A 26637-nucleotide genomic window follows, 5' to 3' on the forward strand; every position below is an offset into this window, starting at 1 on the left:
TGCCACTTGTTCAAGGCAATGAACAGAGGAAAGCTGTTGGTTTACAGCATCTCCCTCATCAAAGAACCATAAGAGTTGGGTACAGCCAGATGAAAACCTGGCTTTAAATTCTTTAAATTTCGGTGCCTGGTAGAAAAAATGAGCAGCAGAACCTGGAGAAAATCCCTACTGTGTGATCAAGGTGTAGCAAACCACCACCCAGGGCAGAGCAAGGAGCCTCAGAAACATGTACCGCAATACTGGGGTAAAAGAAGCTTGAAGCGTAGGGAGGATAAAATTTAACAGATATTCCAGTTTTTTTTTTTTTACATCTGGGACTCAATAGCCAAGTAAATAGTTTGTATCATTGCAATACAAGTGTAGCAAGACTAAATTTTATGAACCACCACAGAGAGGACAGGACAAAGACCTGTCACCTCCTTTCTAAATCAATGGGTAAACATCCCTGGTTTCAAAAGAACCAGGTTCTGCACTGCTCTTTCCTGCCCAGCCTTTCTCACACTGCAGGCTTTGAAGATGCATGTTAAAGGGAAACCACAGCCAAAACAAACTCCAAGCACCACATCCAATTACACAAAGAAGTAAACCACTAAAGAACCATCTGTGAAATATATTAAAGAAGTGCTCATAATCACAAAAGAAAAAGTCATTCAGACAGTCTAAATACAGATCCAGGCCTTTGAATACTCAATATGAGCCAATAAAAGTAAGAATATTTTTCATTTAAGGCACCATCTATCCACTTAAGTATCTCGTCTGAAATATTATGACACACTCAAGTAGATTTTCTTTTTAGAGTCACCACAACATCAGGTTATGAAGATAAGAATACAAACTACCTAATGGAGAACAAAAAGGGATACCTCAAATACAGGTAGCAGATCAGCAGATGATTTTGAGTTGTGCAAGACATCAAACTTATCTCCATGACAGCACGTAACAGCACAATTAGCAGTGTTACCTCTCAAATTCTTTTCCCATTACAGTTAGACAAACCTCCAGTCACAGAGCAACAAATGGACTTGAGATCCTACTTAAGAAAATACATATAAAAAAGTGAAAAATACTTGGGTTTAGTTTGTTTTTTGTTGGTGGTTTTTGGGGGGAGGGAGGTTGTGGTTTTTGTTTTTTTATATATACATACATATATATTTATTTTATTTTATTTTATTTTTAAGATACCTCTTGGTAATGCACTATCAGGAAATGCCTTACCAAAAAAGTGAAGGAAGAGCTCTCAGGACTTCTGAGGGAAACGTGGGACTCGTTTTTCTCCTGAAAATGTTTCTTCAACATTTTCACTTATACACACACACACTAAAACTATGCAAAAGTGACCTGACTCTTTAAAAACTGAAAAGAAAGAAGCCTTAGCTCAATCTTACACATTTGCACTTTTAATCTTACCCTTAAACAAGACTGATTCAAGCATAACTGCATGGAAGGTCAGCTTCTATACTGGCATATCAAATTTCAAGCCAACAGCTCTTTTATTTAAAATATGTTAGATAAAAAAGGTAATATGCTCTCTGTAAGAGTTCCCTTGAGGTTAGAAGAACCAATAAATTAACTGTTACCATATGTTTGGCTCCTTTTGGCAAAATTCAGTAACAAAACACTGCCAAACCACTTTTGGCAGGTAATAATATTTGGTAGCTTATAGCACAACTTGGGAAAAAAGGAAACTGGACAGAAAGCTTGGAAATTAATAGAAGGAACTGCATTATATAGTTAGCTGTACGCTGTTGAAAGAAAAATTCTAACAAAGTCAACTTTATGGGTCTGATCTCTAATAAGCAGCTGCCTCTTCAAAAGAGAGCTATATCAAATGAAAACTCAAACAATCCAGCTAATACAGTAATGATATTTTGCTTAAAAAGAGCCAGATACGTATGATTTATTTTGCAAACAAGAAGCTCTGTAAAATTAGCATTTCAGTGTTAAAATGCTTATTATTAGTGTTTTCATTATAGTGGGCTTATTTCATTATAAATGAGTAGAGTTTGACCTTATTTACAACACTCTGAGTTCTTACATTTCACTTGTTAAAATTAAATACATATTTTTCACATCTTTTATACCTACATGATTGAGAATAGAATGTGACAGATGAAAAGCCTTTAACACTATACCTCTGATTATATTATAATTAAAGACATAGGATGTAAAATCCTGGGCATTTTAAGAACATCTATGAAAAAATTGTTTAAAATTCCAGCCAAACAGGTGGAGGCAAACCTAGTTTGTCCTGTTCTTATACCAAGGCAAGCAGGACTTGCTCTGTAAGGTCAGAGATGACATCAATGCTTTTCCACATATGAAAACGTCTGTTTAGTGTTATTTTTGTAACCATCTACAGTGAAGTACTCCAAATCCATTATTATTCTCATTTCCAATAAAATGGATATAGCTCGTTGTTAATGTCATAAACATGCATTCTGTATTTCTTTTATCAATTGCATCATCCCATTAAATTCTAATTTTTATGCAATAAATCACTTGCTATTCAGTTAGTAATAGCGGTTCACTTGCTATTGCAGTTCTATACACATATCTGGCAAACAGTTTCAGGCAGACTGACAGGTATAGGCCAGACATTTCACTTCTTAAAGTCATGTTACTGCATAGTTAATCCCATATTTGCATTAATTTGACTACAAGCACTTACAGGTAAGAGTAATCCTAAAGCTCAGGTCTAAAGATCATACTATAAGCTTCTGGAAGGTTTTCCAGAAGAAAAATATTTTTGCCTTCCTACAGATGCTTGTCTCGTTCATCCATGTGGGATTTGACTAATAATCTTCTCATTACTGTATTCATCTTCCGCTCTTTTATTTTTTTATTTTAAATAAGGCAATTTCTATGAAGACTTGACACTGAAATCAGAGACTTCATTACCCTGCAAAATATATCCACAGTTCAAAGTATTTAAGAGGGTTAAACAAAATGCAAACATTTAATGCAACATTAAGCATGTGAAATAAAAACTTGATTGCCTAAAGAAAGCATGCTATGCTGTTACCCTGGTGACAGGTTAAAAAAGGATTGTGAGCTGAATGGCTGTATGATATGAAATTAAAATGTTTCACATTGAACAATCCAAAATGAATTGGGAAAGGTTAGAGCAGAGGAGAGAGAAATCAATTCTCCAATGGCAATGGTGAATGGAAGTGAAGTCTGAATAGGATTTGCCAGTGGGGTGCAACAGCTGCCAAATATCCTGCAGCCAAAGAATTACAATAATACTGATGAAGTGTGCAAGAGCTTTTGGAATCATTGCAGGGAACAGAGAAATACTCCTACAATAATGAGGCCATTCTGTGTCCCATCCCACTTTAGCAGTTAAATCAAAGGAAAAAGAAATGGTTGAAAATTGTAATACTCAATAACAAAGGTATAAATGAATTATCTATCCCTTCAATCAATATCTCATATTTAACTACAGCCTTTGTGAATCATGAATGAAGCAAGTGTGCTAAAGAATGGACAAATCAAGACACATACATGTAAAAGTATGCAGACAATATTGAATGAGAGAGAGTTTCTTCCCATATTATTTTCTTGGTAAAATTTCTACTGCAACAGCATCCAGAATATGCTATACACTACACAAACAAACAGCAGGACACAGCCAATGCTCCAAGGAACTTAACAAGGTAAGGTCCTGATGTTTGTGCTTATCTTTTTTATGTTGTTAATCCTAGGAAAGAAACACAAATAGCACTTCTCATATGAGAACACAGTTACACATACATTTTTCACTGAGCTTAGGAGTCCCCTAAAGTGAAGAAAACCTTTGCCCTTACATTTAAAAAAAAAAAAAAAAAAACCAACAACAACAAAAAACTCCAACACAATTTCATTTCTGCCCTTAGAAACTCCATATAAAACATACAGATGGAGAGAAAAAACTATGCTCAAAATAGCTGTAAAATGACTGGGGAGCACGTGGTGATTAGCACGCAACTTGTTAGTTCTACAGCTTCGTGTATGCATTTTTTACACAAATATTAAGGAATGAGTTTAGGAGGTGTAAGTCTGCGTGAAAGGAAAGAATTGTTAGGCTTAAAAAAGGGGATCAGACTAAAGGTAAGACCAAGAGATCTTGTGGTAAAGTGAGGATCTTGGAAAGAAGTCATAACCAAACCATGGATGAGGAAAGGGCCACGTCGTGTACGTTCAAGTTTCAACATTAACTGAGTGGTAGCCACAGAAGCTATGATACTCCAGTAGTAGCTGCTGTTTTCCCTGCAGACATGGTGAAAGTAACTCACAATAAACACGGGGACTTAGCCAGGTCCATTTACTTTGGTGATCGACCTTCCCACCAGCAATCACCCGAGCAAGATGTATGCTACCTGCTGCCTGAACATCCTTCCAGAAGATGTTCAGTGAGGTCCAAACTTCATAATGATTACTATGAAGTATTATGAAGATATTATATATCTTCATAATTATGAAATAATGATTATCAACTCTAAAGATTGAGCACGCATGAATGCCCAGAACACCTTTTTTCCCCGTAAATGAAACATGGATAATAGGCTAGGAAAAGCTCCCAAAATAGACCATTCTGTTTCTGGAATATATATTCACACAGAACAATAGCTCTGCTTCCAAACTGCTATATAAATACCTGATATTACTTACACTATCAATTCTGATGTCATTAATTTAATCCAAAGAAAAAAAATAAAGATACCTTCTGTAGTGGTCATAAATACTCCATTTATGCTGAATTTCACTCTATTCCAACTTTTACATTTTATATAAAAGTTTGTTTCCGCTGGCTAAAAACACCTGCTTCGTATATTTGCATCTAATTGTTTGTCTCTAGCACATGTAATCCTCTTTCTGTAATACGCAAATGATCAATGTAGAAGGGTAAATAATACCACATTTTAAAGACGGACAGAATACTATATAGGGCAGCAAGATTACAAAAAATAATAATAATAAAAAAACATTATTAATGAGAGGCCAAAAGAATAACATTAAGCAACATCTGAAGGGAAAAGGTAGGGATGTAACAACCTGAAGATCCCATTACGAACAAGGATCTCTCACAAACAGAGAACGGATTCTTAGTACCTTGCTAGTACATAGGGAGCAAAAAAATACACAGTGGAATAATGGTCTGAAGCTGTAGTGGTTACATAAGTATATTGAGGGTTTTCAAAGGCATAGCAGTAAATCATGAAAAGAATGCCTGGCTTGTTAAGCAGGGGACCAGAAGAGTAAGGGTAAGACAGTGTTATTTTCATGAGCTAAGGATGACTGCGTAACTCCAAAGTAAGGGAATGAAGGAAAGCCACAATTGGGTTGGACTTAGTCATCCTTACCAAATGAAAACAAAGCATTTTAGCTTTATATCACACAAGAGGGTATTTGTAGGGTAAGGCAAAGTATAAATATTTAGCTGTACTTGCAATAACTGTTCATGTTATTACTGCGGTTCTGGGGGGGAGGTGGAAATCACGTAGTGTAACTGATACAATTCAGCGGTGCCTGTGCTGCAGCTCACTCTCCTTCCAAGTGGCCGGTTTGGATGACTCTAGTAAATTTTCCTGACATCATCAATGTAACACAACCTTATTTTGTGCTGCTCCAGCAGTGCTGGAGAGCCAGAAAGCTCTCCTATCGAGCAGCTGACCGTTCTTCCATATGGGGAAACCCTAGGCTGGCAAAGAGCTGGCTGCGTCCCAGCCTCCAGCAGGATAATAGGTGTAGTCTATGTGAAAGCAAGCATGAGAGGGGTCCTGGGCTCCATTGCCCTCCAAACAGCTCACTAGCTGCCCTAAACCATAAAACAGCACATAAAAGCAGGCATCTGAACCATCATCACTATGCACAGCTGAGGATTTACATCAATATATCTGTATCAAGTCAACCTAGACACAAACCTACAAAAGCTCATGAAATAAAACGCTAAACATAACTGTTTCTGTTCTTGCTGTTCACCAATCAGAATTGGTAAACAGCCAATGAGAAGACAAACCAGCAGTTCTGGATTAAAACAAAATTTCACTTGTATTTTAACTATAGTTTCTCACTAAACAAATATATTTACCATTCCTATGAAAGTATTCTTTCAACATACTTTATAGAAGGTCTCAACATACTTTATAGAAGCTGATAAATAAATATTTACAAGACCCTAATAATGCAGCAAGGCAGTAAGGCCATTTTGTCTTTTGGTAAACTGAGGCTCAGTCCAGCTGACTTCTCTAAGGCCCCACAAGAACAGTTTAACTCAAGGCTCTCCAGTCTCAGTCTTCTGTGCTAAACAGGCAAGCAAGAAAACCCCTTTAGTTATTTTCTAGCAATGTAAAACATTTCCCAATGCGTTACCGTCTTTTTGCATGTAGTATCAGGTAATGTGGGCATGCAGCCTCACTGTTTTTTTCCAAGTCATAAATGATGAAAGGGTAAAACCCATAGAAAAATTAGGAAAATACACTTAGCTGCCAACACAAGCAACACAAAGGAAGTGCTGCAGGCAATTGGGTTTAGAAGTATAAACATCACATTAGTAGACCCATGAGATAGCATGATGTAGCCACACCTGGAGAGTCACTCTCCTATTCCCCTCCCAACCCACTAATGAAAACAAGTCTGAAGCCAAAATGTGAAGATTCAACTGTACAACATCATTTTTGGTCTCAAAGGCTAACTACATCAAACAGACACAAAATAAGCTGGATCCACTTCAGCCAAAATATGTTTCCACTTGAAACAAGATCAAGTTCTGTCTAGAAGACCTTGGGATTTTACTAGATGCTGTAAATCTGTTCAGCAGCTGTGGGTGGCACCAGCTTCACAATAAACTCGACTATGGAACAAGTAGGAAAAGTCCTCGGCAAAGTAACTGAAAGCTGAACAATGAAATAATCATCAATCATTCATAGCTGTTTCCTGGAGGAAACATGTGCCTCTATTATCTGGATACCACAGCGAAATATTCACATTAGTAGTATCTGGCTCACAAAACACCAAGCATTTTCATTAGCTAATTATCTTCCAAACACAAAACAAAACCAAATGCTCAACAATCCATTTCCCAGGAAAAATGGTCAAATAACAAGTAGTTAGATTCAAAAAAAAAAAAACACCAAAAACACAGAAAATGCCCTAAATATCATATTGCATAACAAAAGTGTCTGAATTTCTGTAACTGTGAGCACTCACAGGTCCCCAACAGCCGTTCTAGCTAAGGGTTGGCAAATTAATCCTACAAGACCATTGGTGAGGGCAGGGGCACAGGGTAATGCAGACAGTGGAAACTCACCTGTGGGTGCTCCACCCGAATTATAATGCCATTCACTCTGACACAGGAAAGGCAAACTGGTGCTGGCTCAAGGCCTGCATTAACCTCAATGCCACGCAAACTACCCCAACAAAGAATCCCATTACAGAGGTCACACCTAATTGAAACCAGCGGAACAAAGTTGGGTGTTTGATCTTAATGAGGCAAAAGCTCACCAATCCGAGTGCACTCTAGTAAGAGCCTTACACTTGATGATTCAAGACACCCAAGGAATTGTCCAATTCCTTGCCAAGCAGAGGAGCAGGCTGGGACAGTGAATCCATAATCTGGCTCCGCTCCATTTCATCTGAGTACAGTCTCAGTAGCCCTGCAAGCAAAAGGTGGAGTTTCTGTGAAGACTGCCAAGTGTGGTTCTGTCTATCCATCTGACTAGAATAACAATCCTGAGCTTGGGCTGAATAAATCATGGGGAAAAAAGGGAACTCTAAATACCCCTGCAGTTGTAAAAGAATGCATACTACACATATGGCTCCCAAAAGGGAAAAAAAAAAAAAAAAAAAAGCCACAAATGAAAACCAAAAGATAATCATATAACTCAAATTCAGCAGAAAACTGTCTATCCAGTAGCTGTGCCAAGTTCAGAAGAAATAATGCATGATTTCAAAATAGTAATGTTCAGTGTAATTCCTCGCACAAAAATTCCTCATCATTGCTTTCAGTGTATGCAAAAGAAAAAAATGCCAGGGCAATGAAACTTTGAAGACGGTCATCAACATGTTTGTGTACTTTTCCAAACTGTCAGGAGAATGTTATGGATAAATTTTGGAATACGTAGTCTAAATTCACTTACATTCTCCAACACGGATTTAAAATTCACACAGACTCCAAACATCCAATTCTCCCACAGTGAACTGCATCCAAGATTACAACTGGCTTTTTTGATTTGTTGCCAGTAGGACAGGTTCCTACTATATACTTTTTATTTATTAAAAATTTTCAAACAGATTGCAGGCATACCAGTAACGATGTGCTTTTTATGGCCACAATCCTGCTCCTAAAAAATGCCCACGACATGGAACACCTTCAAAAACAAGTCAGATGCAGCTTGGCTACGTTAGGGACATGCCATGAGGGATCCTTGATGGTGCTGCAGTTACTTATATGATCCACAGTATTCAGTCCCCTCTAGAGGGAGTCCACTAGCTGCTCTGAGGAGTGGAGAGTACTGTCCAGGAAACTGCACAATCCTTTGACCTCGCTCTCCTTTTGTTTCCTTGACTTGTCTCTGAAGGAAAGGGGCTCGTTATCGGTTTTGATTTTCTTCAGATGTCACTTACCAGTAAGTCTTTTCGCATTACTTTGTCCTTAGTTGGCCTCAGACAGGCAGCTTTACTGTCATTAGAACAAGTAGACCTAACAGTGGATGTGGATTGAAACAATGACCTATCCACTAAGAACCACATTCAGCCCCGACTTTAAGAAAATTCTAAGGTTCAGCTTCTGAAGGCTTCCTTCCAGATCTGCATATAACACAACAGACAGAAAAGACCATCCTGAGGAAACTCAGCTGAATTTAGGTACCTGTCATAGCAAGAGAAAGAGATATCCCCTGTACTGAAAAGATTTGTTAGCTGTCCACCACTTGAAACCTGAAAAAGCAGATCTTAATCTAGTTTTATCAAGGAAAAACTTCATGTGGTCAAACTCTGCTGCCTTCTCTGCTCATGCTAGAGGAATCCATGTGAGGGAATTAGGTTACAAGGACTTCAGTAGGAAGCTACTTTGTCTTCAAAGCAGTAGAGTATTTGCTTCCCCTGTATGTTGCAAAATGAGAAGGGCTGTGCCTGATTGCTCAATGAAGTATTTTTTACGTATTTGACAGTATGGTTTAAGTAGTTGAATATGTTTTTTCTATTAAGATACCTAGACACCTAGTAATAAAAGAAAACTTTTGCATTAGAAATAAAACATTAAGAGATTCTTCAAAAATTGGACTCCTTTTCTCATTATCAAGTAAGAAGATTTTACCATCAAAAAAGAAATCCCAAATCAGAGCAAGGAATATAACAGCAACTTGAGAATCACTGTTTAAGTCAACAATTCCTATACTTAAAATTAAGTAGGAATGGATCCTTTACTCCTCTACAGCACTAATAGACTACTTAACTTCCTATGCTGACCAGTAAAAACTAAGTCAAAGCTCCTCCTCATTTTCCCTCATTCATTTTTTAGCTGAGGAACAGTGGCCTTAGACTATCTGTTGTTCTCCTTATGCCATTTGCTATTGAGGATACAACTTGTGGAATGAAGTAAGAAGGCGCTTAACTTTCCCCTATAGGTGCATAAGGCAAGCAATGACCTAGCCCTACATATGCTATGTATTACGAAGCTGTTATGCTTGCTCTAAGTGTCTTTTTTTTTTTTTTTTTTTTTTTAACACCATATGGTACTATTTATCTTTGTGGGTACAAATAAAAATAAAGACTTCTTGAAACCACATTTCATTTATTCCTGACCACTGTAAAATCAGTAATAGAATACACTGTCAAACCACTGGCATGGAATGTGAATGTCTGTCCTGCATTCTGATTCTGTCTGTATCTCTCACAGACATACACATGCAACTACATTAAAGAATTTAACGTAAGAAACCAAGAAGCATTCTGAAGTTCACATTTGCTATATGCAACTGTTGGAAATACCAGCTACCCAAATGAGATTAATAAATTACATTGTTGTAATAGAAGGTCTCAAGGCATTGACAAAGGCTTCAGCTTACAATGATGGGCAAGAGGACGATGAAAGCTAGAAACATCCTAGAAGAAAAGCATACTGTTCCAAAAAGCCGAAGAACTGAATTACTATTTTGACAGACACTGCTGCAATGGCTTGCCAAATAACAGTGCTATGTAAGTTACTAGCTGCTGCTACCCAAATGAATGAAGAACCAAAAGAACGAAGAAACAGGGGAACAACAGCAAGGTGCTGACTACTCCAGCATTTACTATTCAGAAAGTGTTTTCAGAATTAGACCCTAAACTATTAAGCTTCTTCATCAAGGTAGCAAATTACTCATGAATCCACAATATTTTAAAGCTCTGTAGCTGAATATTCATATTATCCCAAAGTGCTTAGATCGCTTCAAATGGACACATGGGAAATTTGTGATGCTCAATTTGTGGTTAGTTACTAATGTAGCAACATTTTGCATTAATGAAACTCCTGATGTGCATTAATTACTGTACTGGCTTGTAACACATTTTTGTGCCTATTAGCTTGCTAATACGTAGAATAAAAATAATTGTGTGTGACTTGTGCGAGTAGGGAAATGTAAGCACCAGCTCATTTGAATTTAGAAAAAACAGACTATATTAAGAAACCATGCAGTTTCTCACCAGTGTCTCTCTCATGCATAAGAAGATGCCATTAACAAAACGCATCAGCACATCTGAGTTCCTAGAAACAAACTTACCTTGGAGTCCCTAGAAATCGCTGTGATCTCAGTTGTTCAGCCACATACAAAGAAGCTGCTGTTGCCAGAAGTTCCCTTCTTTCAAGATCTGTCAACTTGTGCCCTAGTTTTCAAAAATCAGTTATAAAAAAAAACATTAGATACCACAGACCAACATAGACACAGACACAAAAAGTAACTACCAGAGAAGACACTATTCAGTCCTTACAGATTAAACCTACATTTTTCCCCTAAATTAAGATGAGGCTCAGCATAGCAGACGCTCTGAGTTTCAAAGTTGAAATTGCTTGTTTTCATACAGATCAGCCCTACTGCTAACACGGGTATATCTGTTGAAAACAATTTGACAACTGAAAGAAAAAAAATTGAACGACGCTGCAGCATCTTGTTTTCGTTACTGAAATGTCACTGGTTGACATATTGTGCCTCATGCTGGTAAGGAATCCATCTGTACATTAGAACTTATTCAAAATACACAGCATTCTTTCCCAGTACCTTACCTTACCAAGGCTACAGATTTTTCCGAGCAAAAGGGAGAATGACAACTCCAGAAATAAATGTCGATGAAGCTAATTGTCCTTCAGTGTCATTTGTGTCATCATTATTTTGTTATTAATGGCATACTTGGCACTTCATAAACAGAAAACAGCTCAAAGTAGCCTGCAATTTAAAGGCAGGCGAGCTAATGAAGGTTTGGACAAAAAGGTGTGAACCAAAGTGACTGGAAGGTTGTGGTTTTTTTGTTAGTTTGTTAGTTTTTCCTATCCTGGTCTTGTTGCAGACAGTGAAAGTCAAGTCGAAATGTGGTCATCCAGATTAAAAGAGAGAGCACAGTGCCAGAACTTTGTCCTTCCCATGTTTAGGTCAGAGACTGTGCAACACAGATTTGGTCTGAGAAGCTGGCAAATAGGTGGACAAGACTGAAGTCACCAGAGAAGAAAGGCAGTCAAACTGATGTGAGAGGAAGTCAAAGGGCAAGTAAAGTAGCCAGCCCATACTGGGGTGACGGGAAGTTAAAGTTGGCACAGAAGAGGACAAGAAGCGCAGAGATGAATTGTCATGGAGAAAAAGCAGCAAACTATTCTCAGGAGAGAAATTTTGCACAGATGAAAGCCACGGGTGTTTCAAAAGCCAGAGAAGAGGATAATGCAATAATTCAAGTTAAAAAGAAAATACAAAAAGATGACAGTAAGACTGAAAGACGTAGCTGAACTTAGTTACAACAGAGCTCTCAAAGTGCTTCATGCAGCTGCTGTCTGCCTCAGTAGACCTTCATGTACAGATATCACAGCAAATGCCACCATCTATGTCAAGTACAGACTTTACATTAAAGACTGGGGAAAGAGGTGGGGATGGGGTTCAGAAGGCTCTACCTGCCTAAGCAGCTCTGCCCAGTGAAGCACGTTTGCTTCCAGTCACACATCAGAGACAATTCCCCTCTCCATCTCTATACTCCCATCACCTCAGCTCCACTGCAGGTAATGTTAACCAGCACCAGGGAATACGAGTTATTAGGGAGTGACAATATCTATCAGCAGCTAAGGCTAGCACAATCGTCAATAAAATACAGAATGGAGACCTCTGAAAACGATGAGAACAGACTTTACAGCAACAAGTGCAAGAACAGTTTCAAAACAGGATGTTTTCTGCACAGGACTCATCATCATTTGACCGGTCACATTAATTATGGATAGGTAAAGATGCTGCTTAGAGTTCACCTCGGCAATGCAATCAAGCTAAGATGATGGGAACACCCTCATTACAGTTCCAGTTAGCAGTACAAAGGAGCTGTCACAGGCCAAAGAAATGTATATTTAGAAATAATAAGAGTCAGCAAATCTGCATCTATTTATTTTTAATTTAGCCCATATTAACATATTCTGGCTAAAGATTAATGCAATTCCCTTTGCTCAGTGTTTATTATTTTCTATCTGCCTTGAAATGGAAACTGTCTTGACTAACACACACATGCAGAAAGAAAAATCCTGAAAGGCTGAGGAACTGGCTTGAGAAACAAACTTGATCTTTCCTATGCCAGTTACTAGAAAAATTAATTGCAGAGTGAAATTCAGAAAACACTAAACTTCTATATGATTTATATATGTATATAAATACATACATATAAGCCCTATACAACTACACAATGCAATAAGCATCCACTATCTGGCTCTGAGGTGTGCCAGTTTTCCAGTTTTCCCAACAGTCTGCACACAGAGAAGAAGCTGAGATCATTTTTCCAGAAGGCTGTATTTCTAGAATTGGTATTTATATATATTTTCTTAATATACATATACATATATATATATATACATATATATATATATACATATATATATACATATATATTATCCCAAGAAGAGTTCAGACACCTCAGGTAAAGATATATCAGAAAATCTCTCCTAAAACCTTTGCTTTTCAGTCATCATGCCCATGCAAAGCCTGTGTGACCAAAACCATATGCTCTTGTCTGCTCCAACAAATACTGGTAGCGTCAACTCAGACACAAGAACAAGGTAAAATTAGAGAAATCCCAATGTGCAGGTTTCATTGCATGACTTCATCTTGGATGAAATCAATAACAGCTTTTGCACTTGTGCTGTTAAAACTATTTTCTCCTTGTATCTTCAACAAAAATCAAACTCCAAACAGTGAACAAATGTCAATGATTTGAAACAGGTTAACAACCGATCAAGAACTACATTCACCTCTTCATTATCACTGATGTGAAAAAAATGTTTATCCACTTTCTGTTTGTTGCAATCTGCATTAGTTGTGGCACATACTTGGCAAGCAGAAAGCCAGCCATCACTGTGGTGTCCGACATGGGCAAGCTGTATTGATTTTCCCCAGTCTGGGAGATGATTCAAACTTAACAAAATTAGGTTTTGGTCTTCGGCTCTTTGGTGGTGAAGATACAATCTTACCATAGAATGTCCTAAGCATAACTTTGGAGACATACCTCAGAAGTTTGATTAAAGGCTGCTTCCTACAGATGGCAATTTACCATTATTATACAAGAAATTCTGGTGTCAGTACTACATTACTACTGTCTGAACACCAGCCCCGTTCCCCTTGCCTTTTGCTCTTGCTATGCTTAGTAGGATTTTAACCAGTTTTGAATTATTTATTACATTACTATATCTGGGAATACATCAGTGTTCCAGATCGTGATACCTTTGTTTCACCTTAAGTATTATTTTAGCTTACAAGCTAGCCCTCAGGACTTCAACTGGATGTCTTGAAGCATAAGTTAATATTCACCATTAATAAAGACATAATAACACAGCCTTTCATGTTCAGTATGCAGAAGATCGATCTGAAAAGTTACAAAGGTACTTCTTTTTCCAAGAGCTGCCTTGATTGGAAGCAAAACGAGTACGGAGCAAAGGCTCCCCAGCTTCCAATACAGAAAGTTCAATCACTGCCCTTTGCTACCCTCCTTACTGCATACGGGACTCCTGGATTGTATGAAGATTTCATCTCCACCATAAAATGTAAATCAGCTCCCAGATCTCTCTCCTCAACCTGGGATATACTTCTGCACACTCAGTATCACTGAGCTGAATTATATAATGTCAACATAAAACACGATTAATGGCTATAAAACTAAGCCACAATTAAAGGAATGGAAGCGCTGCTGTTCCTATTACTGAAAACTAGATCATATGCATCTATTACTACTAAACAGCAAAACCCTGATCGGAAAGAAGACAGGGGAAAAGTATTTCTCTCTCTCATTTCCCTGATGTTATGATTGCTTAAATCAATATTATCACAGTATCCCCCAAGCTGAGTCAAAAAGGTTCATGCAATTACTTTACATAACCAACTTCAAATTAAATTACATAAAAGGTCATTTTTCCCATAACAGTCTCATTTGCATTTTGTCCTAGAAATGTGTTTCCTCCTATCAATTACAGAAAGAAAAAAAAATAAAATACACCAAGCCCTGGTTATGTACTCAGGCCTGTTACTTAATAGTTGAAAAGTGACTTTTCTGATAGAGAAGGATAAAAATTAAAAGCAAAATGCTTAAGATAGAAAGTACAACACACAATTCAGATCCACACCAATGTAGGCAGTGGTGGTATCATATTTGGGTTCTGTTTTGGCTTCTGTTTCTCCCCAGTGGATTTTGAAGTCACAAATAACATGTATACCAAGAAGGCTGAGGCAGAAAACATAGCTGTATATTATTAGAGGTTTTGATTTCTTTTGAAATTGAGATGAGCTTTGTTCCACCCAAAAGTGGTCATAGAAAAATACAGACAACATTGTCAGCATATGCAATCCCTAAACATTCAGAATACAGAAGTATGTCTGTCTCAGAGCGGGTGGCGACCATTCGTAGAACAGATTGCTAGAGCATATAGAAAGGAAACCTCTACTATTATGAAGTACAAACTTCTGACAAACCAATAAAAGTTCACGACTTCACCTGGCATAGAGAAGAAAGTCAACTACGCTATCTGTCGACACAATTTTTGTAATCCAGTCGCTTTGTAAAATGGAGACAAAGATTCAGTTCTAGCATGAAGAGCGTACATAGACGTAACAGCAACTATCCTCTCTCTTTTAACAGTAACACAGCCAGAGAAGCAGCATTCCCTCATCCAACTAATAACAATTTAAATGATACCTTAAGTCCCAATTCACCTAAAGGTACTTTTATGGAATCACTGAGGCTGAAAGGGATCTTGGGAGGTCTCAAGTCCAAGCACTGTCCATCTGTCTCCTGACTGTGCACTCTCAACATCAGATTCAGACCAGGTTGCTCAGAGGTTTGTGCAATCAAGTCTTGAAAATCTCCAAGGATGGAGATTCCACAACTTCTCTGGGCGAGTCATCCCAATGCTTAATTATCCCTAAAGTGAATTTTTGCTTCCTTATATCCAGGTGGAACCTCCCACGCTTCAATTTATGACCACTGACTCTCTCTCTACTGCTGTGCAGCTCACTGAAGAGCCCAGCTCTACCATCTCAGGAAGCCCCTCAGAGATACTGGAAGGCTCCCATTAGGTTCACCCTTAGCTTTCTTGTTTCTAGTCTAAATAAACCTGATTCTCCCAGCCTCTCATCAGTCTCTTCATGGCTCTCTACTAAACTCAGGTTTATTGACATTTTTCATATACATGTGAGAGGGGTAAAACTGGACAAAATATTCCAAAGGTGGTTTAATGAGTTATGAGTAAAGTGGAATAATCATTTCCTCCTATCCATGTATTTATGACAAACACAACATATCTAGAGCCAATACACCCTTATGGGAGAGAGAAAGAACCTCGTTTTTTTTTTTGTCTGTATTATAATCAGGCAACAAAGGGATGTCCACCAGAAATTCTGCTCTTCCTCTCCACCAAATGAGATAAACACACGACAAGATGGGAAGATAAAGGGCTCTCCCTTTTGTTCCCTGTTTTCTGGTATGGGTTCTGCAATAATCTCTTGGAAAATTCCCCCATTTCCCACTTGCATGGGATGTCTTTCCCATAGAGACTGACAAAGTATTTGAGACATCATTCAATAACCAGGAAGAGTTGACCATTAAAAAAAAATAAAATCTCAATCATCAAAATTAACCAGGAAAAGAGATTTTAACTGTGAAACAGAGTGAACCACAAAGAATGATCCCATGCATAGTGTAATAAGGTAAGGATCCATAGGTTTAATTTAATCTTTGTCAAAGACTCCTCTCCGATCTCTGAATATAGAAACACTCTCTGAGCCTATAAAATAGGGATACTAGATAGTATATTCCTTTTCCACCAGAAAGGTGAGGAAGTACAGATGTATTCCTGTCTGCTTGGGAGCTGTAAAAGGACAGCTTGTTTGACAGTACTCTAGTAGTATGGACTACTCCTGTGTGCTTGGCAAACATTTTCATTCTCTAAGCAAAGTGCTTGGAGGTCACACTAAGACAGACATAGTTGTGTCATGCCTAACCCAATCGATGTTGCTGTACACACAGTCAGATCTGCAATTCCTCCCAAAACATACATGGGTGCACAAAGCAATAACCCACGCCAGCTGACCTACCAGCCAGCCAGCATTCTGGACAGCAGCTGTCTTCCCACACTAATCATACCCCGAGCAAGGCTAGTTTCAGCACAGCAACATTTTTAAATTACTTGAAATAAACTTGTTCTTGTTAATGAGTGTTTATTTAAAGAAGGAAAAAACAAACAAACAAACAAACAAAAAAACAGTTAAGCCCTAACATTAAAATAACTAAGTTTTCCAGTTCTAGATGTAATTTGAAGTGGACATCACAAAAGTTAACTTTTAGAGTTGAAGAAAAATGCACTGAAGGGAATGGGCCAGTCCTTATGCAGTCAAGAGAAAGAAAACAACTGACATTCATTACTTAACATCAGTGTAGACCTACAGTGGCAACTGTGTAGTTTAAAATTTAAACACACTGGATTGTGCTCAAGCATTATGGATCAAGCATTTGCATGGATCTTCACTGATTTATTTTTTTTTTTTAATAAATTTTAAGTTTTCCAAATTTAAAACATTTCAGGTATGGATTTCTACTGTGATCAGCAGCACAAACTTCTAGGTATTTCCAAATCCACTTTGGCTATGCTTTGTTCTAATTTTTCAGATTAATCCATATCTTTTTTTTTTAAGCTATGGGTTGTTTTTTTTGTCTCCATTTTTAAAAATAAACAATATTATGATATATGAAGCTACTTAATTTTCAATTTTTTGTAGCAAAAATTACCCTGGGTATTTATATAAAAAGGTTGGTGAAGTGAATACAGGACTTGCATTGTATAAGCTAATTTTCCTTTGTTTCTCCTGCTGAGTTTCTACGCATCATCTTCCCACCACTCTAGCTTGCCTTCAACAATTTCCATTAGAGTCTCTACATCTGCAGAAATATTTTTCAATAGGTACTTAAGAAACTATCCTCTAATTCAAATGACTGATAATTTTTCAAGCCAGAGGGGTCTGATCCAGTGTGAACTACATCATTAAAAGGGCTCTCAATTACTTCAGTGAGGTTTGAATCGGTATTCTTGAATGCGTGTTCTTGATTTGAAATAGAAATTTTTTGTAAATAAAATGCAGAAATCATTATTATCATTACGAATGCTAATGTATGCCTGTATTTGATGCACAGAAGGAGAGGATTGAGACTTTTCATTCTGCATGAACAAAGTCTAATCATTTCACAACATTCATTAGTTCCTTTGGGGAACTGTCATGTTATCTCTTTGCTTGTTTTCTCGTGTCTCCAGCAAAAGCTTATCTTTAAGAATCTGTTAATACAGATTTATTTTTTTAATTCAAGATTGCAACATTAATCAGTCATTTGCATGAGTACGTGCACACAAATGTATGCATATACAGTTCAAGTCAAATGACCCCAAACAAATTTGTCATCCTGAAACTTGTGGATCAACAAGTAATTAACTGATTATATATAGGTCAACATTGCAATGTAAACTTTTTTTTTAAAAAAAAAAAAAAAAAAAAAAAAAGAATAAAAGAACAACAGATAAGTGTTCCTTCCCAGTGTCACAAATACAGAGCAAACAAACTGCATCAGCAAAACATGTCCCATCTTCTAAGAAGTGACCAAGGACCCCAGACGCATTAGCACAAGTAAGGGCAGAATGGTTTCTGTTTTCATCGTTCCCAGTTGCATGCCAGGTGAGTCCGCCTTTTCACAACATGGTATAAACCTACCCAATAGTTTGCAACCTTTCCTTTCTCCTCCATTCCCTTCTCCCAATTCTAGCCTGTCAGTCACTCTGTATATCTGCCTAAGTATACCAGACTCCTCCATGAGCTAAGTCAACCCAATAACTCTCAAAAAACTACTGCAACAAAGGCAGCAACAATAAAAATGCAGTGTTCTGGTGGTTTAGGGAACTGAATCCACTCAGGAAAAGGACTGAAAAGTCCCAGAACCATCAAAGAGATGGGACATGGGATTCCATATAAAAGTGTCAGGGCAGGGAAGGGAGACAGACCTGCTAATCAGCAGCAGTGAGCCTTCATAGCAGATCAGAGTACCCTCAAGTCTATGATGGATGAAAGCCAGCTCAGTTACCTGAAGATTAAGTACCTTAGCAAAGAAGACAAAGAACATTTGAGCTTCAACCATCCCAAGCTTACTGCCACCCAAGGTGACTAACTCTTACTCCTTTGCCTCAGTCAGGAGCCAAGAACAAGCTGGATGCATTAATCCCACTTGTAGGACTGTATCAAATAAAGCTGCCAACTACACGATGATATAAAGTACTTCTGTAGGTGAGTACTCTTTGCACCAAACTCACACACTGAGTCCTGGGGTACAAAAAATCTGTTCTGCTCTTAATGACATTATATTTCATGAGGTGCCAGTCATTTCTGGTGACTCCAAGTGGCAGCATTGTCTCCAAGTGGGACCAGGATTTTGTCACATTGGGTTAATAATGAATGGGGGATGAAGGAATCTCCGCAAGATTCATAAAAACACCCTAGAAAGATGAGCTATAAACACTGGAACTTTTATATATATTTATATATATATGTTTTTTATTTATTATTTTTTTAAATAAGGAAGAGCTTCTGCCTCATGAATGTCAGCTGAGGTGTAAAGCCTGTAGAAAGACCGAGTCTCTGGCCACATGGGTCAAGAAGGAATCTACAGAAGACTGGCTGAGAGAGAAGACAACCTTTAAAATTTTGATCCTTGTGAAAGGAAACCAATCTATTCATTTACTTACATTCCTCTACCAACTGTTGTTATACACTTCTACAACTTGTCATTTGGGATGTTGTAAAGAAATATTTGTATTTGTGTTCATGTTAACCTAGCTTATGAGCGACAATAATTTCAGGCAATGCCCACTACTGTGCATAATAAGTATTAAGACCAGCTTACTGGAATACTCTAACAGAATGCCTACATTCTGCACACAATGCTGCAGTGAACACAAAGGGTGCCAAAAGGTGCTTCTGAAGATACTGCACAGACCAACTGGAGAAGCAATAGTGGTGGGTAAAGAGAAATCTCATCTCCAGTTAACAGTAGGAGCACTGTCTGTAATGAAGCACAGCAGCATGGTAGAGTTGAACTGATGTTTATTTTACATATTTCATATCACCTACAAATTGTTTTGCTTGACTTTGGTTGTATTTCATTTACTATTTTGTTACTAGAAATATATATTTTGTCTTGTTCAAAGTGAAGAAAGTAACTGTTTCAATCACATGTTATTAAAAAACTGTGTATACAGGATACATACAAGAACTGTAAAGACTGATCTGAGAACATGACAATCTATAAATATAAAAGGAATAATAACCAGAAACAAACACCTCTCAAGAAAGAAAAAAAAAAAAAAAAAGAAACGTAAGAAGCATTCCAAAGAGGAACAAACCTTTAAATCCATCGGGATAGACTTCAGGAAGAAATTTAGTGCTGATGTCTCCTCGGACAAAGCGTGGATGGATGATCACTTCTCGCAGTAAAGAAATATTGTGAGTCACACCTGAAAACAAAACACCAATACAAAAATCAGGTGAAATTATTAATCGAATTACAGTAGGAAACAACTTCTAAAAATACATGCTCTCATTTATATAAAATATTTGTTTACAACTTAGAGACCATAGTACTGATGTAATCAAAGCAAATTTACCAGTTTTCTCCACTCCTGCTTCAAGATACCCTCCTTAAACACTCAGGTTAATTATGAAGTAATTAAGAGAAAGAATTTTCACCTCGCCAAGCCTGGTTCAAACACCTAGTTAAGTCAATGACAGCATGCACAACCAAGAGACTTTTGGTCATCTCACTGAAATGACAGATGTGTCATGACCATGCATATCAGCACAATTCCAACAAATCCCAGCCTATCTTGTTAACCTGCCACCTTACATACATGCACTGCTGTGGAATATATATGTCACAGTAATTCCTCAGTCATGGTAACGAGAGATGGTAAGAAGTTTTATCACAAATATATATATATGTACACATAATTTATATATATACACGCTATACATAGTAGTAGTAAATGTGTGCGTATATATACACTATATCACTATACAGATTTTGCAGAGTTTTCATCATTTCTATGTCATAAAAGATTCCCATGGAACATATAAAACAAAGAAACCTATTGGTTACTCTCAACTGCAAGTTAAGCTGTTTGGATTTTTTTTCCCCTATTGAAACAGATATCACTAACACAAAGACACTAGCAGTACAGTGACCGTGAATTGCTGGGGCAACAGAAGGAGATTCTTTTATGCTTCTACTTCTTTTCCCTTTGTGTTTTTCCAGTTTAGAAGTATGAATAACATTCTTGTTATTTTATGTGCAGATCAGTTCAAACTGTTTTAAAGCTTTTTCCCCCTACAGTCTGCTGCTGGTGTGAATTTTCAAGCTCTCTGTGTGGCCATTACTGAAACCACTTTCAACACATGGAATGAGACTCAGCCTCATTGAATCATGAAGTCATAGCTTTAAAGACTAGTTCATGAGCCATTAAAGAAGCACATTACGCAACCAGTTCAATGATGACAAGATGAAAATTTGACCATTTGATTAAAAGAGCTTCCTTGCTGCTTCTGACCCAGACAGTCATTCATGGACCTTGATTTCATAAACACAGAATCAAACTCACTTTGCATGTCCACTAAAATATACTTATATATATAATTTATTTATTTTTAAATACCAAATGACTATAACTTGAAAAAAAAAGTCCTTCTTTGGTTGCTACAAAATAGAACTAGTAATGCATGAATGTATTGATCCCTTTCCCCAAATTTTTCCATTTGCATGGAAAGTTGAAGTATCAGAGATTTTCATCTATTAAGTACAGCTTTGGGATTGTAATTAGAAGACAAAAGAGGGGCTCTTCAATGCTCCCTGACTTTGACTGAATGCAGGGTTTAAACGCATTACAATGTGTAACCAGATCATCTCATGTTTTTCTTTCCTAAACAGCTATAAGATCCCCAGTGAGATGATGGCTGATGACAGATGACAGAGAGCTTGGTGTCTCAACTGACTGCCCCAGAAGACCTGACATCAAAAAAACACCGAGTATCTTAATTATTTTCAAATCATTTGTACCAGAAAAATCAGAAACTTCTGAAATGTTTTAAAACTCTAAAATTCCCTTTTTGAGTTCAAAAGAGCAGACAAACCTAGGTGTCTGGGAAGCAATATAATGTGTTCTACGCATGTAAATTACAATTTTAATATGCAGTTTCCATATAAAGTATCATAAAAGACTATCGATCCCCATAATCTGTATATGAATAATGACTGCATGGTTGATCTACTTTTCAAAACAGAGTTACTATCCTTTGTGGTGTCCCTAATCGTATGCTCAAAAAAAATTAATAATAATAATAATGCACCAGTGTAATCCTTCAGAAGTCTAGAAGTTTTAGATTTACAATTTAGCATGACCTCTGTCAAAGTTCATAAGGTCTCCATCTGTGTGCGAGTAACTGCTAGGCTACAGAAATATGGACCCCTACAGCAGCTCGCTCCTGACTACCTGCTGCTTCCAAAACACTGGCCAGACATTAGCCCCACACTCTCACAGGATCAAACGGAGGCTAACAGGCAGTGCTTATTTCATGCAAAGTTACACACTAAACTGAAGTATATTATATTTATGTTGCAGCGGTTTTCAGGGGATTTTTCTTTTTCTTGTCCGGGTCTGCAGTCTGCCAAGAACAAAATCACATTTGTTAACCTGACAAGCCATGACATTTCCAACAAACAAAATCCAAAACCATATCAATTTATTTCCCCTCCAGAAAACAAAATTTCACTTCAGCATCATTCTTTTACACCGTTAAGACTGATGCAGAACTGCAGTTGCAGTTATATTCTTCGTCTCTCTAAGTCAAAATATAATAAAAAATAATCAATGTTCCTTGTGCCTCTTTTCTTTTCTTTCACTCAGCTGTGTTCTTCATACTACATTACATCAGCAGAAGCTCAGTTTAGGATGTACCTCATGGATTTCAATTTTGACACACTATTTTCCAGAACACACTTGTAAAAGAGAGAGGACTAACACTTAACTTCTGGAGATCTAATGAAATAAGAAATGTATATATTTTTAAATCTTATATATAAACATATATGTAATCCTGATGTTCAATTAGCTTTCTAGTTAAACTGTAGTTATTGCCTAATGAACACATGAACATATTAAATATTCACATCTTTCAACAGGACTGATTAGTAAGCACTGTTTTGAAGAAGTCCTCATTAAAAAAATAAAATATTCGGAAGAAATTCCTTCACATACTGTCTCTTATCTTGTACACTCTCTGGTTATCTACCTTAAAATCTTGGTAAATTTACCTGATTTTTTAATCAACTTACAAAATGCTGCCTAGCCCCTCTCCTGGGTTCCAAAAAACAGAAAGATGAAAAAGACAATAAAATTAGTTTTATAGAAAACACAAGTTTTATAGCAGGTTTATGAACAGACTATTATTTTTACTCACTAAAAGTCTGTACAAACCTGGAATGCTAAGGCACAAAACCACAAGCCATGTTTTCACTATAAATATTTACTGACACTAAACATATTCAGCGTTGATTAGCCTTTTTACAGCATTAAGCTTCTGTCATCTTGACATTTGCAAACACAAATCTGCATTTATCCATGTAAACTTAATTGGAGTCCTACATGCCTCTCTGTAGATAAGCAGTTGAATAGACTTAACTTGCTGATAATTCCCAATTGTGCTGAGTGGAACAGAACGAACTGCATACTTTCTGATTGCAAAAACTATGCATAGAGTACTGTACTAGAGGTTTCTCTTTAACAAAAATAGCAAAGAAATTATCACCAATCATTTTAAATACTGAATAAGAATAAATGCTATGAAGTTTAGAGGCATTCCTATCAATTTCTTTAACAAAAAAATAGTGCTAACCTGTGCCATGTTTTGAAAAACTTATTATGCTTCTATTTAAAACAATGTGTACATCTGTGGTAATGCTCAATTATGAAAAAACACTTTGAACACAAACTTTTCAAAGTTCACAATTACCACTCAGCTAGCCTCCATGTTTGTAATTCCAAAAGTTGTCATAATATTCCTTAAATCCTTCAACACTCAACTGTTTAGTTGCCTTTCAAAGCCTGTGTTTTGTTTTACTTCAGAGAAGTCTGAATGTGCATACAAAGTCAAATCTCAAAAGCAAAAAGAAAGGCTTATTTTTATTAGTATTTTTATTATTTTAATACACAAACGTCCACATAAAATTCTCATACAAGATCAGTGCACCACTGACTCTTGGAGTTGAATATGTATTTCAAGTCAAATGATAACTCATCCTGGTATTAAAGTCTTGAGCTCACAAAACTCATAGAGCAGGATAAAGAAGGAAAATAAGAAAAAAAAAAAAAAAAGAAAAACAGATTACATAATGGTAGTATCCTACTGAAAAAAATATTAGTTCAAACTAAATTTTGTACTGCGTAGACTTCTGAAAATCTTAAGATTAAGAGGAAGATGATGGCCACCTTGCCATCACCCTCTCCTTGGCCAGCCCTTTACTCCAAAGAAGAGGAATGGACCGCCAGGACAACCCTATATCTAAGGGGTTTAACTAGAAGTAACAGTACATGCCTCTTATTGTCTCAATGTGTCACACTGATTTTCTTGTAACTTTTCACTTCCGCAGATTCCCTGACACAAAAAAAATGCAAACTATTCTTTCTCTCTTCTCCTGCATCAATAACATCACATTCCTTTTTCACCTGATCAGTCTGTACTTTGATTGTCTTTTCCTCTACCTCCCACGTATAGCAGTAGACAATAAACATTCCTAAACTGCATGCCATAACGCTCCCCTGACAAACCACCATTCCCACTCCTTCCCCTGGAACTGGTTTAAGATAAAAGGGATGGGACAAACAGGAGGAGAATCTTCCCTCATGCCAGCATCTGTACTCTATGCTGATGTTACCAAGCACTCTGCAATGGTCTCTTCTAGCGCTTGGGAGCTGCTATCCATTAGTTGCCTTCCCTTCTCTGGTTTCAGTTTCCACAGTGACCCGCTTGGGAGCCAGCTGATCTCTGCTGCAAAGGGTCAGAGAACACACTGAATCTTGCGGAGCTCCCAAACCTCTCTGCCTCTGCTATGCAAAGGGGAAAATCCACAGGTCAGTCGTGGAATCCCTTTCAGCTCTTCTGTAAAGTGCAAGCAGAAAAATGAGGCTTTCCTTTTTTAAGAACAAACAGGCACTTTGCAGGAAAGTTGGTTTACATACAAAGATTTTTCACAACCCCAGTGAGCTCACTAGCACACCAGCATGAGATTAGAATACAAAATAACATGCAATTTGCATCACTGCCATCGAGAAGTATCTTTTAGGTAATATATAAAATACAATCATTCAGTAATTTATAACAAACAGTTTTTTGGATTTCATTGAAGTTTACTGCACAGTATTCTTTTTTTTCCTCCTAGTTAGTGTGTTTACAGCTGGAAAAAACTCACACAACAGTTTCTGCTGCACTGTTCTTTCAGGTCTCAGTTCATATCACGGGGTTCACTTCTATATTCCCATTCACCTCAAAACATTCACCATGGTTATTTACCACTTCTCAGTTTTAGGTGCTTGCTCTTCTACTCCATGCTGGAAAAAGCCATAGTTGGTGGCTCCCCTATTTCTACTGCTCCTTGTTTCATCTGCTTCTTACTCCTTCCTCAGATGCTCTTTTTTCCCCCTCTCTCTTCTTTTTTCCAAATATTATATGACATGCAGCAAGCAGGACCTTGACAGGGAAAGGCTGACTGTTCACAATGACTGTTAATTTCATGTTGCTGCTTTATGCTTGAATCAGCAGGGAAGACAAAAAGCAAAGAGAGGTCTAAGGAAAGATTACAGAAACCTTTGCATACAATGATACAAGCTTTCTGCCCAATCAAACCTCCACTGAGCTGATGTTCAGTTCTACTTGCTGCATAAATATGTTCATTTTGTTTATTTAAATGAAAACACTTCTCATATGTAAACTTGCCAAAAATTTATACTGGGTTTTACATTCTCCTTTAAACGAACCAATTATTAAGCATCATGAATGATTACATGACAAACATACTAAAATCTTAGAGAAACTGAGAAAACGGAAAATCACACATTATGTTTACACATACAGTAAACACATTAAGAGGTATTATTCTAGAATCCTATATCTATTGTCTAAATTCAAATAAAAAAAATAAATTTCACATGAAAGATGACATAAAACAGGAGAAAGATGAACTACCAATAATGTTACAAACTCACAGGTGAATTATTCATGCCTCAGCCCAATGAGCAACACTACTATGCTTGACCAATGACATTAATATTTCAGTATTTAGAAGATCTCCAGTAATCACTGGATAAAACTGTAAGTGCGATAAACACAGGTTAGATCTTGAACATTAAAATCACCCCTGAATCATACTGGAAGACCCATGAATAGCAATGTTAATCATACCTTTCCTCTTTCAGAAATCTCAGCTGGGATTTTGAATTCAGATCAGTTCTCAGTGGAAGAGTAGGTTCTGATCAGAATAATTTAGATGGTAAAGGACCTCAGCAAATCATTCAATCCAATCCACTCCTAAAGTGTTAGACTTTCATCTGGCCTATTACAATATAGATATTACAAAGGAAGTAAGATGCAGATTGCTTCCCTATGACCACATTCAATGTATCCTGGGTTAGCCACATTGTTAGCACCTACTAATGAATAGATTTGTTCCCTGCAAGTGGAATGGGGTTAAAAGGCAATGGGATAACGCTTGGATATCCTACCTAAAGTCACAGCAGCAGAAATCAAATATCTACTCATACAGACAGCACACAAGGAGCAGCAGAGTAAGTCCTTGCACTTCACACTCTCAGCACGC

General features: G+C 37.2%; 1 protein-coding gene across 1 annotated transcript in view; it reads right to left on the bottom strand.

Annotated features, from left to right (window-relative positions):
• The window catches only part of PCCA (propionyl-CoA carboxylase subunit alpha), a 277064-nt gene that overhangs the window by 124270 nt on the left and 126157 nt on the right, over positions 1–26637 (bottom strand). The window contains exons 18-19 of the mRNA XM_032202998.1: positions 20120–20230; positions 10740–10842 (exon numbers count right to left, since the gene is read on the bottom strand). Coding sequence (XP_032058889.1) covers positions 10740–10842; positions 20120–20230 — 214 coding nt within the window. The remainder of the gene's footprint in view (positions 1–10739; positions 10843–20119; positions 20231–26637) is intronic.

Source organism: Aythya fuligula, chromosome 1 (genome assembly GCF_009819795.1).
Source record: "Aythya fuligula isolate bAytFul2 chromosome 1, bAytFul2.pri, whole genome shotgun sequence".
Lineage (NCBI taxonomy): Eukaryota > Metazoa > Chordata > Aves > Anseriformes > Anatidae > Aythya > Aythya fuligula.